This window comes from Antechinus flavipes, chromosome 4, assembly GCF_016432865.1.
Source record: "Antechinus flavipes isolate AdamAnt ecotype Samford, QLD, Australia chromosome 4, AdamAnt_v2, whole genome shotgun sequence".
Classification (NCBI taxonomy): domain Eukaryota; kingdom Metazoa; phylum Chordata; class Mammalia; order Dasyuromorphia; family Dasyuridae; genus Antechinus; species Antechinus flavipes.
The window spans coordinates 200,011,572-200,032,427 of NC_067401.1; the positions used below are offsets into that span (position 1 = coordinate 200,011,572).

The 20,856-nt window shown below is 36.9% G+C and overlaps 1 protein-coding gene across 7 annotated transcripts in view; it reads right to left on the bottom strand.

Moving 5' to 3' along the window:
- KIF6 (kinesin family member 6) overlaps nt 1–20,856 on the bottom strand; it is a 463,312-nt gene that overhangs the window by 58,376 nt on the left and 384,080 nt on the right. For all 7 annotated transcript variants that reach the window (XM_051996888.1, XM_051996884.1, XM_051996886.1 and 4 more), the window contains exon 16: nt 16,588–16,638. In XM_051996888.1, the coding sequence (XP_051852848.1) occupies nt 16,588–16,638 (51 nt within the window). The remainder of the gene's footprint in view (nt 1–16,587; nt 16,639–20,856) is intronic.

Genomic DNA, 20,856 nt, shown 5'->3' on the forward strand with positions numbered 1-20,856 from the left:
TGGAGTATGTATTAGAAGTATGTTCAGATGGGTTGAGTGATTTTGTTCATGCCCCATGGTTTATCTACATATAAAATAGTAGACCAGTTCAACCAAAGATTTAAATAAATGGCTGGCTAGTGATGGAAGGCTTCAATCAATCTCCTGAGAAGGAATTGTTTTGAGAATGGCATGTATTAATTATAAGAGAAAGATGGCAGATAAGAGAGCCTTGTATAGTAACTGGTGCAAAGAGGGTAGAATTTGATATCATACCATCCTAAGCATGCACTTTTACTATGGCATATGTTGTGCAGTAGATGTTTTCACAATATATAGTTTTATACTTTTACATTTTACACTTGGCATAAAACTCTCATTTTAATCAGTGTAGCCTGAGTGCTTTCCAAACCCTTGCATAATGAAGAGCTAATTGTGGTAACTGGGAATGAGATCTCAGGCAATTGAAGGTTACTGGCTAAAATATGGCAAAAACACCAGTCTGGAAGTCTGACTGTATTATAGAAAGGGATATAGTTAACAATGGCACTGGAGACACAGAGACCTTTTTTTAGGGATGCCAACTTGTAGGGAGGTCCTGAAGCCACGGAAACACAGAAAGGAAGTTTTTCAGAGAGACTATGAATCTTGTTCTCAGTAGCTTTTAGCTAACAACATCACTGGCACTTACAAGCTGCTCTTAAGAAGCTTCGGTTGCCTGGGATTGATTGTCAGAATGAGATAATAAATAAATTAAGACAGAAAAGCAGAGCAGAAAGAAAGCAAGAAAAAAGAAAGAAAAAAAGGAAAGATGAGGAAAAAGGAAGGAAAACAAAAAAGAAAGGAAGGAAGAAGAAATGAAGGAGGAAAGAAAGACAAAAAAAGAAAGGAAGGAATACAAATCACAATATACCACAAGTGAAAAGAGGAAATGTAGTGGGGACTTTCACCTCTCCGCTTTGGCATCTAAACCCAGCTTTGGAGACAATGATCACTGATATGATCTATATTGTCCATGTGCTTTCCTCACAGTAGAATATAAGTTCTTTGAGGACAGGGACTATTCCATTTTTGTCTTTGTTTCTCTAGAACTTAGCACATAATGAATACTTAATTTTTGAATGTAACTATATTATAATGGCAGTTGAGACAAGTTATAAAACCAAGTTACTATGCATTTGGGTGATAGGGCTCCATTTCAATAGCAATGGTCCCTCAGAACCATCTATAAAAATGTGGGCTCATTTGGGACAAGCAGGGGAACCATTTTGCCAAAAGGAAGTAGTTCTAGCTACATTGAAAATCCATTTGAAATATCTAATGCTCTCCCCTAGTCAATAAATGCTTTGCAAATTAAATACTCTGGTATACTGTGCATGCAAAGAAAATAATACAACTAGTTGCTAAGATAACTAGTTATTTAAATAGAAAAAATAGCTTTAATCTTTCCAAATCCTTGTATGACCTTCCATTATTGCCTAAGGGAATTTGCTGAATGACTCAAGGAGGTAAAAACACTCCTGCTGCTAGCAAATTTAGAATTAAAAAAATCTGGGCACTAAAACATTTGTCCAAGCCCCTTTATTTTATACCCAGAGGGATAAGATGATTGGCCCAAAGTGACACATTTTTAAAGGCAAGGTTCAAATTCCCAAGGTTTTGATAACTCACTGAGGATGACTGGATTATCTTCCTTCATAGATGCAGTAGTATGACGTAGTGAAAGGAATATTGGATCAAAATGCTAGAAGACCCTGGGTCCCAGCTCTGACATTTCTTAGTTTGTCACTCTGGACAAGTTATTCAGTCTCTCTGTGCATTTTCTCATCTAAGAATTGGGAATTATAATACTTGCAAGAATGACCTTGTGTTTTTTTTGAGAAAAGTATTCTATATATCTTAAAGTACTACAAAAATGTGAGCTATTATTATCTTTAAGACGAGGGCAGACTGCTAGGAATAGTCCTAGTACAAGAATAGATTTGCTGCTTATAGACTCCTTTTAGTTCTATTTTTTCAAAAGTTGTTTTTTTAAATTCTAGCACTAATGGATATCCTAGTCTTTTATACCCTATGGAGTTGGTGGACAATTCCCAAAAAGCATTCAAAGAAGGCCTTGAAGAATTACACATTCAATCAGGAGATAAAATCACCAGAGCTTCTCTGTCTGGAGGAGTATGGGGCATATATGCCACAAGGGGTCACTGTAGGCGTTCCATCTGCAGACTTAACAAAGATTGTGGAAAACAATTCCCTCTGACCCTGAACAAAGTGAGAAATGAGAAAAGATCATTTTCAGTATTTACAGCTGATGTCCCTCTGGGATTACACTGCAGTTCACAACACTGTGAATATAGGACTATTCCCAAACCTGTTCCTTGATTCATGGGCTAATTTAGTACACACCATTCCAAGGGGCTACCATTTGGGGTTGATCACACTGAAATAACTTCTGGTACAAGCAGCTACTTGCAGATCCAAGCAGATCTCCCTGATCTTTCTGAAGGGAATATTAAGTCAGACTTCTAATCATAGGAACATTAAGCTATCTTTTCTCTTGGGACTTGTGTCTTCAAATAAATCAACTCTTGTAATAGCCCCTTCTTTGGTTATAAGATTCTTATCATCATTAACCATCTTTCCCATTTTACTTCCATACAAATGACAAATTTCTTGGGTTTACAAATGAAGCTTCCATTTGTTTTTTGTTTTCCCCACCTGGAATTCAATAAATATTTGTTAAGTGATAGTCACAGGTGATACCATTGCAGTTTAGTTTCTGATTACAAATGGCTGGCACAGTGAATAAAATACCAGACTTGGAATTAGGAAAACCTGAATTCAAATCCCACTTAAGATAAAAACTGTATGATCTTGGGCAAGTCACTTAATTTTGGTCTCCCTCTGCTGAGTTTCCTTAACCATAAAATTGGGATAATAACAGTGCCTACCTTCTAGAGTTGTTTTAAAGAGCAAATGAGATAACTGTAAAGCATAGGGCCCAACACATAAAACGTAGTAAGTATACTAATACTATTATTATTATTATTATCATCATCATGCATGGCTAGGCAATTTTAGATGCATGTAATTGTATTAGCTGGAATTATCTCATTTTCTATTCACTGGTGAGAGAAGAAAGCCTCAGCATTTTTGTATTAAAGTACATGAACTCGAGTTAGGTGAAACAATTTTTATCTTTCCCCAAAGAAGTTACCCTGGAGAACTCATATGGTGGACGTGGAAGCAAGTGGCTATAACATGGGGTATTTATAGAAGCTGTGTGTGTAGGGGTGTATAGTTATTTGTACTCAGGTTCTTTCATTTTGTTATTCTCCTGTTTTAAAAACATTTAATGGAATTCATGGTCTACTTGGGTCACCAACTAGCCAGTAGCTGACCAGTTTGATTGTGATTTTATGGAGGGCTGGCTGCCAATCAATACTCTTAGCTGGCATTTTTAGGAACTGAGTTCATCCATCATCTAAATAATACACCAAGATGAATAGGGATTAGTAGTGGGATCAATGGGGTCAAGATGAAGTAGGGGGCTGTGATGATGTTATTGACCTTTTATTTCTTCTGATTTTGGTAGCTTTATAATCCATAGGCTACAGCCCTAAATCCTTAGCTTAGCTTGGAAGGACTTCCACAATTCAGCCCCAATCTCTTTCTATTCCCTACACTGTACTCCAATTTGATTGATCTACTAAGAATTTCGAGAATATCCCTTATGTATTTTTACTTTTTTGTTATGCAGTGGGACTTGGTACATACCTAGATCCCCTAGGATGGAGGTATCCATGTGGAAGCTGCCAGAAAACTGCATCTGGGAGAAGATATTATATATTTCTCTACCATGTAGATGGATGCAGTCTCTTTCCACTGAATCTTACCAGGCTGGGACCATCAGCCTATATTTCTGTTCTTTCCAGCTGTGTCCAGATAAGAATGTCTTGCTAACCATAGGCACTATGCATTAAGCTGTGTGTGGGAGGATGGTCTATCTTCTTTTTTTCCTTTTTTGGCTCTGTGGTCCTGAGAATCACTTTGGGTTTTCTCTATTTTATTGTTTTTTTTCAGTTCTAATTGTAGGCAGCAGAATCCCTGGAGCCAAAAGCTCAGGCTATGGTAATCTTGAAGTCAAATTTTCAGGCAAGATGTTGCTGCTTAGTTCAGCAAGAAAACTCGGAGAAGCCGGGGTGCTGGAATGCAAGTCTGGGGGAACTTTGAACTTGAAACTCGGGGGAATTGTGATATATAGTAACTGAGTTAAACTATGAACCTAATGCTTCTCCCCTCACCAAATAGTGAAGGGAGTGTAGAGGAAATTGTTTCCCCAGGTGTTGGGAGGGGAGAAGAATTTTTATGTTTGTTCTTACTAAACCTTTGAAGATCTCCCCTCTGCCTTTTAAAGCTAATCTTATTGTTAAGTAGTTAAATGAAACTAGGGTTCTGGGGACCCCAAACTGGGAGAATACAAGGGGTGAGGTCGTCAGCCAATGGTATAGACACTAGACACTCTTACCTTAAGGGATTGGAGAACCTTGGGGGCAGGGGTTAAAATATAACATACCTGTCTGTGAGCATCACAATAAGTCATTGTGACTAGGGCCTTTATTAATACTTCTCAGCACTTGAAATGTTCATTTTTATTCTCTTTACTTTTTTGAATCCTCCCTATTCCTTAGGAGCCTACACAAACCACAGGATCACAAATATATACCTCAGAAGCCATCTGGTCTAACATCCTCATTTTAGAGAGGAGGAACCTGAGACCCAGAGAAGAGAAATGAATTCACCAAAATTCCATTGGTATTCAGTGGAAAAACTAGGAATGAGTCAAAATTCAACTCAGAATGAAGTATACATGTAATGTCCCCTGAGGCCAAATTGTCCAACTCACCCTGGAATTAGTAGTTTGGGTCTCCAGAGAGGTAGCTGTTAACTACTTTCAAGGTTACAGAGATAGTCCTGTAGGTGGCTATTTCCCTAAACATTATCCCATGAGCCTTTACTGTTGGACTTCCTCTTAACAATCAGTCAGAACACCTTTTTCCTTTTGCCCTCAAGAGCCATAGCAAAAATAGTAGTTACAGAGCATCTCCCTCAGCATCTGGGGTAACTTTTCCATAAATATAGACCATAGGAGGTAGGAAGAATAGGTACAGATGTAAAGTGCAATGGTAGTGAGAGAAATACATGTGGCTATTGTCCTCTACATTTCACTTTTTGGTAGTCTGAATAAGGATTTAAAAGGATGTGCCAGAACAGTACATGTTTACACAAATTCTACCAAAATGGAAAGGCAGCAGATCTGGACTTGCTGACTCTTGAGCACTTTTGGTTTCAATGACCAATCTAGCTATGTTCAGAGAGGCTAGTCACCTGGTGATTAATAATTTTTTAGCTATAGTAATTCCTGATTTAACATTTACTAAGATATAAAGGAAAACTATTCTATATAGTGAGAAATAGCCATGCCAAAGAAATCAGGGATGCTAAAAATATTAGGTGTGTATGGGTATGTTTTATATATATATATATGTATGTGTGTATACATAAAAATATATACATACACAGCTATAAACACATATGTATATGTATGTGTCTTTATATATACTTACATCTATATCTATATTATATATTTAGAGATCTATTTATATATATATCCATACATGCACAAAGATTATAGAAGAAAATTCTTTCATATCTCTCGTTTAGCATGTAGGGAGGATTTTTGCCGGTCGGTACACAATATGGATGATATAAGATATATAATTTCTTAATCCTTACTAATCCTTATTCATAAGGGTAAAAACACCATGGAGAAAGAAAAGATCTTACTTTCCCTCCAATGCCACGAAGCAGTTATACAATCTGTGCTGCTTATCTTTTTCTTTACATTTTTCTACCCTATTACATTCTCCATTACAGTTATTCTGGCCTTAACAACTTAAACCTAGGCAATTTTGAAAATCTGTTCCCCTGTCCCCAGACTCCTTTGTCCTTTTCATCCTGCAGAATGCTGAATTAATTTTCACCTACCCTGAGAAAGCACCATAGCTCGCAGGGTTCTCATAATACTCATGGCTTGTACCACTTACATATTCCATATTATTTGTTATTTTTATATCTGTCCTAAAGCACTTGTTGGAACTTGGATGCAATAAATTTGCTTTAGATCTAGATGCTTGCCCTTAATTGAGAAACTAAACAGAATTTTCTGCTTTCAAAAAAAAGAAAGAAAGAAAGCAATATGTTGTTACAGAATGTACAATTGTTTGTTTATTCATTTAATAAGCATTTTCTTAAAAAAAATCCCTGACCTCAAGGAGTTTATGCTCTTTTGAGGAAAACTATAAGCACATAAAAAAAAAATAAAATGTTTACAAAGTAAAGACAACATGATTTGTGCAGCATGATAGAAACTTGGCGATGAGTTTCCTGTAAGAAGTGACCTCTGAGGTGAGCCTATAAGGAAATCTGTTCATTCATGAAGCCAAGGGGAAAAGGGATTATACAGAGATGGTCTATGCAAAATAATGAGAGATAGGATATTGTGGATGAGGGATGGCCTGGATGGGACAGAATGCAGAGTTTGTAAGGAAGAGCCTCGGAAGACAGACTGATGAGTTGTAAAAGTCAGAGTAGTTTGTATCTCATCACAGATGCAAAAAGGAGCAACTAGAGTTTTTTAACCTCAGGATTGTCAGACCTGTGCTTTAGGTCTATCAACTTCTGCTTGAAATCCACATCAGGAATATTTGAGAGGATCTCTATGAAGTGAGATGATCCCCACAAAGAGAAAGGATCCCTGCAAAGAGAGAAGATTCTCTGAAGAGATTAGATCCCTGTGAAGAGAGAGGACCTCTGCAAAGGCTCAAAGAAGGAATTAAATATATCTGGCAAGATATTTCCTGGACAATCTAGGGAACTTGTGTTCCCTCTTTTCCATCTCATTTATTCCCATCTTCATCCTGTAGGGAACATGAGGAAAGTATAGAATTTGGGCAATAACTGAAGTAGAAGTGATAGATATTGAGGAAATTTCCTGATGCTACTGGCCCAGAGTGATGGATTTCCTTTTAAGCTATGCTGATAGTGAAACACATACACCTAAATGAAAAGAAGGAAGTACACATGTAATGTCCACTTGGGGATAACTTGTCCAACTCACACTGGCAGTGGGAGTTTGGATCTACAAAGGGGCAGTTACCACTACTTTCAAAGTCATAGGAATAATCCTATCCTCCTAAAAACTAGCTTAAAAGCCCTTTCTGTTGGACTTCCCCTTAATAATTAGCCAAGGGGTATATGAGGTGTTCAGAGACAACTATCACCTCTGGTGTGAGTCTTGCAAGCCTTTTTCAGGGCTTCTCATCCACTTTTGCTGACCATCTCTCACCAGCTCTCACCTGTGACTCCAATAAACTATAGTGGGTACAGCAGCCATACCTTGGTAAAGTCATCCAAGCTACACCAGGTTGAGAGTAAATGATAATCCTCAAGCCTCTTGGTGAATCGGGGGCATGTTTTCCCCAAGAATGTGAAGACTTCCCATGAGCAATAGGTGGATGTGAAAAATTTTGTTCCAATATCCATGAAAGTAGCTGAAGAGCATTTAAGAGTTTGGTCAGATTCTGATTTCTGTTCTGCTACTGGACTTAAATGAAGCTGTAAGAGAGAGCAAGGCTGATGACTATGCAACTCTGCCTTACTTAAATTCACCCACGAGTCAAGATATCACTCCAAGAAATTATTAGAAAACGAAGGATGAACAATAGCCAGGATATTCATTTCTTCTTCTTCTTCTTTTTTTTTTTAACTGAAAAGGCATAGCAAAAAATAATAGCTACAAAGTGTCCTCCTCAAGTCCAAGGACACACCTTTTCACAAATACAGAGTATAGGAGGAGGTGGACACAGACTTATAGTACAATGGTAGTAAGGAAGGGAAGTACATGTGGCCAAGGCAAATCACAAGTCTGGAAACAGGGGACCTTCATCTCTCTCTGAAGGATGACATTCATTGTGGAGAATGGTGTTGGTGATGAACAAGTTGCTGAATTCTATAATGGCACTGAGCTAAGAGTCTAACTTAGACCTTCAGAAAGCAGAATACGTGAGCCATATTATCTCACCCTGTCACAGAAATGTCTTTATGGAGTTATGTTTTAATGTCACGCCTTCTGCTTTTATGGAGGACTGATAAAAGGATCCTCCGCTTGAACAGCGTTTCTGTATCTTTTGTAAAATTGCAGTTGAAGATATTGTTCACTGTGTCACCCAACGTCCTTCACACAAAGATCCCTGTAATAAACTATGGCATAGGTTTAGTTCTAGAAAACATTTGCTTCTGTACATGAACTGTGTGCTGCTGGTTGTCAAAAAATGAAAATGTATAATTCCTCTTTCTATCTTAGTAGCTAGAAAATGGAGTGAAATTTATTGTTAAAATGTGGTAGTAATCTGCTTAGTTGTGGGGTCTGAAAGCAGTCATTCTTTCTGATTTCAGCTATAATCTGTTTCATGTTTAAATGTCACCGAGAAGTTGGTAAATACTAAGCACTTAATGTTTGTTGAATTGTTGAATTTTAGTCCACAGACTATAATTTAGAAGCAGGTAAGGTATAAATCCTAACTATTTCAATACTTCAATCATTTGTGAAGGGGTCTGGTCTTTGTGAATTGTTAACTAAAGACTTCATTTCCTGCAGTTTACCAAAATTGGATATAGAGAAAGGATAATGATGAGTCTCTCTGATGATGAGCTTTAAACAAAGACTTAGTGTGTCCTGGGGCCAGTCCTTGCTTGGTGGGTGGGATCTATTAGGGCAAGGATCCACAACCCTTTTCAAATCCTTTGCTTACAGTAAATCTTCCCATACATTCTATTCGACATTAAAGGAAATAAATTCTATAGTATACTATACATATACATTTAAGAATAAAATAAAGACACCTAGTCAAACCAAAGGAAATAAATCCTTGAGTTTCCTATGCATGTGCACATAATTAAAAGAGATTCATTATTTTCAATAGAATAGTAGAAGTTTTTTGAGAGGTATTCCCCATCCCCTTAGCAAACTCTCCTGTGGCTCCACATTACTGAGGCTGGGAACCACCATACTTAGGACTGCTGGAACTAGCTGAAAATGTCTAGAGAGCCAATTGTTAAATGATCAATATGAATATTTCCAGCTCTCACAAATTGGTATACCCTATAATCATGGCTGGGTTGATTGTTTTGTTGATTATCGAGGCTTAAGAAAGTGTTAATAATATAGTTTAAATTTAAGCATGTATCCTGGTTACATTTTCTTTTCCCGGAGAAATCACTGTTAAATATTTCCCAGCATACCCATGTTGGTGCTTGACCTTATGTCCCCACTGTCTAGTCTTCAAGAACCCAGGATCACCTCCAATGCATCAAGATGTTTTCATGGAGAATCCCAAGACTTCTAATCAAGTACTATAAAATTTAAATACATGAAATGGCTAGTTCTAAGTTTTAGCTCTCTTAACTAGACTATAATAGTCTCAAAAGCAAGACCTTTTTTCTTTTTCTTCTCTTCCTTTCTTAAGCCTTCCCCTCAGCTAAGATTCTTGTCTCTTTACTGAAAAAAAAAAGGGACTATCCTAAATGAATTCTCACCCCATCTTTGTTTGATAGATGTCTACTAATGTATACCCCAGTTCTATGAAATAATTTCCCCTTTCTTTTCCCTTCCCTGCTTTTTCCAATGTATTCCACTTCCTCTCTCTTCCCATTCTTTTCTTAACACCAATATACAACAGAACCATTCCCAGGTTTTGTCTAATTGGATTCCCCCTATGAACTGTGTTGACACATATATCATCTCTCTATATTATCCTTCTTTAGTCTTTTATCATTGTAGGTTAATGTTTACCTTTTTATGTTTCTCTTTACTCTTGTGTTTGATCATCAGTGTTTTTCCATAGCTTTGTCTGTTCATCATGAATATTTGGAAGTTCTCTAATTTTATTAAAAGTCACATTTCCCCACTGTGTCATCATTTTCAATTTTGCTGGGTAATTTATTCTTGTTCATTTCTTTTGTCTTCTTGATATCATATTCCAAGTTCTGTACTCTTTTATAGTGGTGGGCGATAAATCATTAGTGATCCTAAATAATTTCTGAGGTTCTTCAGAACTTGAATTCTTTCTTTCTGACTGATTGAAATATATGTATAGGTACGTGTATATATATATATATGTATATGCATGTATATGTATTTATATATGTATGTGTAGATAGATTTAGATATAGACAGATGACAGACTGATAGATAATTGATAAATGGATAGACAGACAGATATGGAAACTCTGGATTTTCTCTATGATGTCTCTGAAAGTTTTCATTTTGAGGTTCCTTTAAAGAGGTATGACTAGTAGGGGCTTTCTATTTTCTACTTTGCCTTAAGAAATCTGAGTAATTTTCTTTTAATATTTCTTGAAATTTGAGATTTTTTTTTTCTCTCTCTCTTTTGGTCATAGTGTTTAGATAGTCCAATGATTTTTAATTTTGTATTCCTTGATTTGTTTTCAAGGTCAATTGTTTTTGCTATGCTAGTTTTGTTTTTCAGTTGTTGCCTTATGAAATAATTAAATTCTATTTCATTCTTCTTAATCTTCAGGGAGATTGTTCAGGCAAGATTTTGTATCATTTGTGCTAAGCTGTTCATTTCCTTAATGATTCTTCTCATTTTCTTTCTAAAAAATTTCCACTAAAAAAAAAGTTCCTATTCCATTTATAAACAAAACAAAACCAAACATCTAACTTTAAAAAAAAAAAAAAACTTTAGCTTCATCTCTTTCAGGAATTCTACTTGATTTTGTGGCCAAACCATGTTTTTTTCTGAGGCTTTGTCTGTAGATGTTTTGGAGTTAGTCTCTCCTTCTGTTTGTGTCTGAAATATTTCTGCCACCAAAATAGCTTGTGATAGTGGTGTTCTTTTTTATTCATCCATTCTTCCACGTGGCTTCCCAAATTCAAACTTGATTTTAGGGATGAGCTCTGTGACACTACTGGAAGGTAGGTCTGGGTTGGTCCTTGGAATGTTGAGTGTTATGTTGTTTCTTGGAATATTGAATGTTGTATTTTTCCAGGATCTCAGGGACAAGCTTGAGACCTGTGAACTTTTAGTGTTCCCAAAGGGATCTGATCCAGGGTAAAATACAATTGGTATTCTTCTGATCTGAGCTTTGCTCAGTAAGTTTTGCTTACCGGGCTTAGGATGTATACTGTTGGACTCTACTTAGATAAGCCAGTTGGAAAGCTCTGTTGATTAAAAGTGGCAGAATTGTAGGCTCCCTTTGGTATTAGATCCCTGCCTTGGTTATTATTCTGTAGGCAAAGTAGGTGCTAGAAATGAGACCCTTCTCTGAGCTTGGGGTCTGAGCCACACTGCTGTTCCTGCTACCGGTGCTGATTTTTGAACTCTCTCCTTTTCCAGCAACCTCCTTACCTGAGAATGTCACTCTCCTGTACCATCGCCCTCTTACTCTACCTTACATTTATGACCCAGAATTAGCAGTAGGTGACAAAGCTTCTAGTCAGTACCTATCCCTATCAAGGTGTCCTGATATATTTGATGGAATCCTTGTATGACCTAGGATCTCTTCTTACCCTGATGCACAGTCTAACCCTGCAGGGCTCTGTGGACAGCCTAGCCCATCCCCACTGTCTGCAGACTTCCCCGTCTCCTTATGCTGAGCTGGGTGGACACATGACTCACTGTGACTCTTTCTGCATTTTCTAGATCTGTTTAGAGGAGTTCATGGAAGGGAGCCTACCACACTGTTTCTTATTACTTAGACATTATGGCTCCCCTAACACTTTTTAACCTATCTGCTACATTTGACATCACTGATCAATCTCTCTTCCTGGATCTTCTTTTCTCTCTGTGTTTTTGTAAAACTACTCTCTCCTACTTTGCCCTGGCCCTGCTTGTTCCTCCTTTGTCTCCTTTCTTGGCTCATCATATACATTATGCCTGTGGATGGTCCCTATGGTTCTGTCTTAGACCCACATCTCTTCTCTGTCTATATTTTTTCATGAACTCTTGACAATTCCCAGATTTAGATCCAATCTCAGTCCTTTGTGTTTTAGTATTGAATCATAATTTGCCTCCCGAATATTTCAAAATTGATGTCCCAACAAGTCTAAAACTGAATTTGTTATCTTTCCTCCGATCTTTCCTCTCTTCCAAACTTCCCTATTACTACTAAAGATAATCACCATCCTTCCAGTGTCTCAGATTCATAATCTCAGCATTATCCTTGGCTCCTTATTTTCCCTCATCAGCCCACATATCTAGTTCCTGTTTTTGCCTTCACAGTATTTCTTACATTTAACCCCGTTTTCCCACTCATACAATTACTACTTTTCTTCAGGTTTTCATTATTTTTTGTCTAGATTATTGTAATAGTTCTTTTCCTAATTAGTCTCCCTGACTCAAGATTCTTCCCACTCCAATATATGCAGATGTAATTTTCCTCAAGTAAAAATGTGACCAGGACTCTGAAACCCCATGGTATTCCATCTCTTTTCACTATGGTTTTAGACTGACTTTTTCCATACCTGGAATATACTCTCCTTATTTCCTCTTTATATAGTCCCTTTCTTCTTCTGATTTGAGCTTCAGATATTTTTTGAATTAAGTTTTCCCAGACTTCTACCCCTCCCCCAAATTGCCAGTACCCTTCTTTCCAAAGTACCTTGTATTTTATTTTATTTGTTTTCCTCTTCCTTCTCCTCTTGCTTTTCTTCCTCTTCTTCTTTTCTCTGTCTCTATTACCTTTGTATTCAGGCTGTATATGTATATGTATTATATGTATTTATCTCACTTGTTAAAAGAAATCATTGTGGGTAGGGATCATTTGTTCTTTATACTTATGTAGCTAGTACTTAGCCTAGTTTTTAATGGTTTTTGATTGATTCTTTTCATAGCTCCTATCATAGTATATTGCACATTGTAGGTATTCTTAATAAGTATTTATGGTTGACTACTCTCTCACTTGACATTATTACATTCTACTCTGTCCAGGACAATTATTTTCAGATATACTAATACTGCACAAACAAAGCAGTCTGGAGATCTGGAGAAAATAAACAAACAAATGCCACTGAATTTGGTCTGATTTAACTTGAACCAAACAGTGATATTCAGCTAAAACATAAATTAGTATCCATTTGTTTTTGGTTGTTTCCTTAATTTTTCACCTACCAGCTTGTGGCTTAGTACCCAATTTTAGGTAGTCATTATCCCTTTTTTCTATTACTGTGCTTTTTAGAATTGGTCTAAACCCAATTTTAGTTAGTTATTACTACTTTTCCTATTACTATGCTTTTGAGAATTGGTCTTAAACCATTCCCTTACAAAGAGCTGATAATGGTCACATGTTTCTTCATAGGTTTAACCATCATATCAAATGTGGTCATTACCATTATTACTGCAAATTACTGTAAATTATATTCTCATTGAATTTAAACTGTACTCTATAGTTTACGCCAGATGCCGTGACTATGTCTTTTTAAGGCATTAGTGTAGGATGTAAAGTTTATATTTTCTGAGAGATTTCCTGGGTGGGGTCCTAAACAAAGTACATTCTAATTTAGACTTGATCACTAAAAAGGGAACATGCACGCAACATATATATTCACGCATGTGGCTAGTCTCAGACAAAGGTCAGATGGAGGCTGCTTAAATGACTGGAAGAGTCCTTCTTCCATTGGTTTGTCATTGATGCTTAAGCTTTCACATTCAATCCTTATTCCCTTGGCAATTGTTTCCTACTAAAATTCATAATTGTTTGTGTCTGTGTGTGTGCACACACACAGATGCTCAGGTGCTGTGTACTCAGATGGTACCTACATGTATACAGAACCATAAAAATCAAAACCAAATCAATATCTAAAGCAACATTAGGTTCACTGCTGAACGTTTGATGTGCTTCTTGGGCAGCTGGTTACCACAGGGGTCTGTTACATTATAGAGGGATTTGATTACAATATGTCAATGATATTACTAGGAAATAACATTGTTTAGGGCAGTGTTATTGGGCGGATGCCAATACACATGTACAACATATACAAATGAATTTGAACAGGGACAGAAAAAAAATAAAGTCAACCATTAAGAGAAAGGAGATAGAAGGATAAAGAAAGATGATAAAGGGAAAAGGGGAAAACTGAAGATGAAGGGGTTAGGGAAAGTAAAAAAGAGAAGAAGTTGGCAAAATAAATATAAAAAGAAAAAATTGGAAAGGAATGAAAAATGAGCAGAAAGGAAAGGAAATAAAAAAGGACTAAATACTGTATTTAGTCACTGATTCATTTCCTATGCCTGAAGCCAATTTGGCTCTTGAGGAGTATCATAGGTCCCAAATTCATTTGCTCCTAGTGTTTCTAAGAAGTCTTCTGTCCCCAGCCTTCTGCCCAAATGCTAGCTGGAAAGGTGAGGGTTAAAATGGAAAACTAATATATAAACAATTTATTAAGTTGAGAATTTTACTTCAATAAGCAAAATTCACTTCTGAAATGTGGTCACCTGGGAAATGTGAGCAATGGTGTTTTAAAATCTCAATCAAATAACCTCCTAAAGTGTTTGGACTATAACAAGGCATTTAATCTCAAAATGGCAGCTGGGAGATGTTAACACTTCCTTTCTAATTGGGATAGTATGGTTTTTAAAATAAATAGGTATTTCAACATGCTCTTAATTAGACTTCCAACCAAAGTGCTTTCTGTTTGAAGTTTCCTGATTACTTCAGGCAAATCTGAGCCTTCCTGAACTTGACACCTGCTGTCATTTGGAAGAAGGAGGCTTGGAGTATGATAACTAGACAAATAAGGAACCCCAGTTTACAATATAAAGGATAGGAGGCAATATGGACCTACTTGAAAATGGTGCATTAATGAAGAATGGGAGTCTGGAAAATATTTGTGTGGCCTGGAGCCTTGATTGGAAACATGCAGCAATTTTCCAAAAGCCCAGGTCTGCTCCAGGCAGGGGAGAAAATCTGCCTGAGCAGTTCCAGTCCCTCTGCTGAATTGGCCAGGCCTCCCAGGGGGATGGGGAGTTGGAAGTAAAGGAAGGATGGAGCTCCTTACTCCCCAAGGAAAAGTTTTACCCTGTCTTAAATGCAAACTACTTATACAGTTATTTCAAATGGTATTTTCCACATCATTGTTTTTCTATGACAAGGGCTCATTAAATGCCTATGAGACGAAGCCAGATGTTACATGAAGAAGGACCTTGCCCATAGAACTGTCATAATGGAGCTGTTGTAGCTGATTTTAGGGAATTACTGCTTATTCAATGCCCAGCACTTAAGAGCTTAGGGACAAAAAGAGAGCTCATCTGAGTCATTTTTCACCTTAGCTTGCTTTGAACCTTTCCTGAGCCCAACATTTTGAGGTCAGTTTCTCTCTATTAAAGAACTCACCTTTTGCTGGGGAAAACAATCAGCTAAGTCTGCTAAAAGTTAAGAAACTCATTGGTCTGTATTACAATGACAAGTCCAGGGTAGCAGCTTCCTCCCAGACGATGGTCAAGAGACTGACATCCCATTTCTTTTTTAAAGCATATTGAAACAGTGTGATCCCTAGAGCTGTGGCCAGAATGTGTTAGGCTTCTTATTGTTCACATTGCATTCCAGCTATTACTATCTTACTGACAATTATTATTGGGTTTTAATAAAAGAAAATAACAGAAACTCTTCACAGAACTATTAGTTGCTAGTTTCAGGTAAATCATTTCCTGTACAGTTTGGGTCCTTCTTCTATCCTTTTGACCTTGAAGACTTTTGTTTTGCAGTTATAATAGTCATAGGCAGGGAATTGCAAAATAGGATCCTTTAATCAGAAGATTTCAATTTTTCAACTGATTGTTATTCTTCAAATGACTTAACATTGGTGCCGTGGCTTAGTCAAGAAAAGGAGCATGGGGAATGATTTAAAGGATCTCATCATCTGTCCCCAAATATCTTTCCCACCAGCTCACCAAGATCTTTCTAGTCTCTTCTGTGACTTTGGTTAAACAAATAAACAAACAAAAACTTGAGCATATTTATTTCCAGGAGGCCATTGCCAAAGTGCACATGGGATGGTGGAAGCTATCTATGGTTCATTTACACATTGCATGCCTCAAAAGTAGACTAGTAATCAACTATCTATAGCTTTGAAAATGAGAGAATAAGGTACAAAACACCCCAGGAAATAATGAATGTTTTTGTTTTTTGTTTTTAAAATCTATGTTGGGTAAAAAAAGGCAGTAATGTGAAATGATGCTGCTTAAGAAGGAGTAAATCAGGATGGGTCATACTGTAGTGGGGAAACCTGAGCAGCCAAGGGACACTGGATGCATGGTGAGAGTTAGTATGGCACAGAAAACAGCACATGTCTCTTTCACAATTTTGCCTACACCTGGCTCTGCCAGTAGCCCTGTAAAGTGAACTTTATGCATTTATATTTTGTTTTATGGAAGCTCTTTTACATATATAACCCTGTAATCAGCCCAGGTGGTATGATATCATATTAACCCTCCACCCCTGACACAACAGACATATATTTTTACTCACTTAAAGCAACTCTCTGTATCTGCCGTTGGTTAATTTCTTCTTTTAGATGACCTGTCAAAGAAACAAGTGGCAAAAGTATTAGTGAGTTAACCTAAGTTCTGGAAAGATGCATCAGACTGAGAAGCCTCTGACCTTCTAAAAAAGATGTCAGGTAGAGAAAAAAAGAAAGGTTATGTTTCTTAGTCCAGGAGGGAGCTTACAAAACTGGCAGTGGAAGTGACAACAAAGCTAGGAACCTCAGAGGGTCACTACAAATATGTTTTACATTCATTGGATTCAATTGCATCAGTCAGCTCTTTACAAATGGCTCAGCTGGAGCTTGTGTCTATATTAGTGATATACTTTCAAGATGTCATCACTGTGTGTTATTATTGAGGGAGGAATAGGATGTGGGTCTTTTGTTCATACTTGGGATGAGAGAGAACTGAAATCCAGATCAAATTCCACTTTCTCCATGAAAACACATGAACTGCTGTCAAGGAAAAAAAGATCTGGGGGTTTGAATTGTCCACAAGCTCAGTGTGAGCCCACAGATATGGCTATTACAAAAGCTATGACACAATTGTAGTCTACATTAATAGAAATATCCTATTTGGAAGGATCAATGGAGGCTATAGATCTATCATATTTTGAAGTGTTCAGAATGCATCTGTAGCTTGTATCCAAATCTCCCCAAGGAGACTGGCAAACTAGATGTGTCCAGAGAAGGGCCATCGAAAGAGGAAGGGGATGAACTGCAAAGTTATATGTGAAATATTTGAAGGGACTGAGGAAACTGAACCCAGAAAAGACTTAAGAAGGACATACTATCTCTTTTAAAATATTTGAAGGATTTTTAATGTGGAAAAGATATTAGACTTTTTCTGTGTTGCTATAGAAAGTTAAGATCAGACAAAATGTATGGCAGGTGCAAAGAAGCAGATTTTGAATCAGCATGAAGAAGAATTTTCAAACAATTAAAACTGTCTAACTTTGGATTTCTTTAAAAGTGATGAGTTCTATGTTGCTGCAAATGTATGAGGCAGCAGTATGACCTATGAGGATTGTGACTCAAATGGATATGTAAGTTCATTGATTCAGGAGATCCCTTCCATGATACAGAATGCAAACCATCCGTGACTGCTTATTCTTATACACTTCCTTCCCTAAGATCATTACAGGGGCTCCACTGAACACCACAGAGGCCTCCTTGGTTTTCTCTAATTATCTTTAGGTCATCTGTAAAGCACTTTGACTATGCATGTGTTATCCTTTACTCTTGTCACTTGACAATTCTTTGATAGTTTCTCTCACTCCCATTCTTTAGAATTCCTCACACCTACCTTTTGCATCTTCATTGCCCTCTGTGTGATACTCATGTTTAATTCTTAGGAAGTACCGAATTCTATGCCTCACTATCCTAGAGCACCATCAGTAGGTTAATAGTAAAAGATGGGCCTTTGCTTTTGTGGGCAACCTGGAGCTAATGCATTTTTCTGAAGTAATCTAGGCTTCTTCCCCCTTGCTTAACTCATTGACCATTTGCATTGTTTATCTCAAAAATACATATGTTGGATAAGTTCCAAATGGTGTCTATCCAAAATACATGTTAAAATCTAGACAAGAGATAGTCTTCATTCATTTGGTGTTTCCTATAGGGTTAGCAATATTCTGAGGACTGATGCAATCAGCACAATGTTATCCACCTCATCATCCATAAGGAATTTCTCTTTAATATGGATTCAATGTGGACCTCCTTTGAAAGAGCATCAAACACCTTCAATGAGCACACATCTCCTCATTTTATGTTTTACCGAATGTTTATTATCAGGGAGCTGTCAAATAGGATTGTTTCTTCTTCTATAACTTCCAAGAAATCTCAAATGAATCAGAGAGGTTATAGAAGGAATTTGTACATTAGGTGGGAGGTTGGACCAGATGACCCCATGGTCCCTTTCCACCCTAAGAATTCATGATTGTGCTTGGATGTGAGGTAAATCAATGAGATTGAAGGTTTCTTTATTGAGATTGATTTAGCAAATACACTAGTTGTTAAAATGTCAATGCAATCTGCCTCTGCTATTCCAGTTGCAGGAAGTGACCAGGGTAATGTTCCAGGAAATGGTGGAATATTTACTGCTCCTTAGTCTAGCATAAATCTCTTAACACTTTGTACATTCAAGAAAGGTCTATAGCTGAACAATATAACAAAGTATTAGGATATGGAATAACCATGGGAGATGATGCAGAACATTCTGTAACATTCAGAATCATTGAAGTTGAGTTTGAAGGGCTATGTTTTCATGTATACATAATGTATATGTGTATGTATGTATGTATACATATATATAGAAGTATTTAGTCCAACACCTTCAATTTAAGAACCTAGCCTACAGTAACTCTGATTGAATTTAGCCTTTGACTAAAAATATTTAGAGACAGAAGTTTATTGTCTTATAAGAAGGCCCTTTTATTATAAAAGAGAAAGTACTTTGTTAGAAAAGTACTTCTTAAAACTGGGCCAAATTCTGGCTTCCTGTAATTTTCTTTTACGATTCCTCAATTCTGTTCTCTGAAGAAAACCAAGATAACTCTTACTTCTTTTTCACATGTCAATCTTTCAAATATTTGAAGACATTTATTACCTCCACCCTCCTTGTCCCCAATACCTTTTCTCCAGTTTCCTTCCTCATTTCTTCTATTATTCTTTACTTAGTATCACCCTAGCTGCTTTTGTCCACATCTATTTTAGTTTCTTGTGAGTGTCTTACCAAAAGAGATTTATCAAGCATTATTTAGGACCTATCGCAAGTAATGAGAAAAAGGATGTGTAACAGTAAGTAATACTGTACAATGATCAACTGAGAATTCTCACCAACACAATGATCCAAGACAATTCCAAAGGACTCATGATACGAAATAGTATCCACCTCCAAAGAAAGAAATGATAAAGTCTGAATGCAAATCAAAAGATACTGTTTTTCACTTTTGGGGGGCTATTTTTTTCTTTTTTGGTCTGTGTCTTCTTTTACAACATGACTAATATAGGAGTATGTATTGCATGTTCACTCATGTATAACCTATAGGTTATAATATCCAGTTGTTTACCTTCTTGGGGAGGTGGAAAGGAAAGGAGGGAAAAAGAGAATTTGAGACTCAAAAATTTTAAAAACAAATGTTAAAAATTATCTATATACATAATTAGGAAAACTATTTTTAAAGAGTATATAAAAGGCATTCCTTGGGTATGAAAAGTAATTCTGAAAAATAAGAGATGTTTTGTGGAGTTCTGGATGGGGAGTGGAGTTGGGGGGAGGAAAGGAGAGAGGGTGAATAGAAGAGAGCATCCTGGGCTCTCAGTAACACAGAATTCTTATTTCTCTGACAGTATTATCTATAGCTCAATAAGTAATAGGGCCAAGGATGAATGGGTCCAAGTTTGCCAATCAGGAAGATGGCAAATTAGAAACTTTAGTTAGCTCAGTTAAAATGGATTTTTCCTTCTCATTTGGTAATACTCATTAGCATAAATTGATTTTTTAGTAATTATCTCTTCCTGTATCAATGTTTTATACTACCAACTAGCTACAATGTTTTTTGAGAGTATGTTTTAATTTTTTTTTCATATAGTGCCCACATAGTATCTTGCACATAACAGGTGCATTTACTGGACCATAAACTTTTTGAGTTCTCATTGCAAACTCCCAAGTCTCCTTTCTCCTTGAGTCTATGGAGATTTCTTTGAATAGGGTTCCCACAAGGCAGATGGCCAAGGAAGTCTGGGGCAGGATTCAGAGAATTTTGCAGTCGTAGGCCAGTGAAGAACTAGTCATGTAAATAAATAGGGGAATTTAGCCATTGGGAATGCCAGTTCTATAAACTCCACAAACATAAATGTTTACTCTCAGAACAATGAGGCATTCCTTAAAAAAAAAAGCTGGGTTTTTGTAATGTGACATGTGGACAAGATAGTTTTAGAGTGTAGTTAAGCAAAACAGGATTTTGAGACTTGGCTAGCCTCTCCCGCCACATGGCTAATTCTCTTTTCTGAAATCTCACTAAACAAGTGTCTAAAAATAGCTCCACGGCTGGTACCAAATTGTTTTTTTCCAGTGGAGTCATTCTTCATGTGCAGATAACAGTCTCAATAATATGTTGGATCCTGCAACTCCACAGGTTTTGGCAAAAAAAGGAGTTGAGGGGGATTTCAGAATTCACTCAGCATGCAGCTTGCTGTCATTATCCTGGTGATAAATTTGCTGGTTTTGGCCCGAGTTTCTGGCTGCAGTC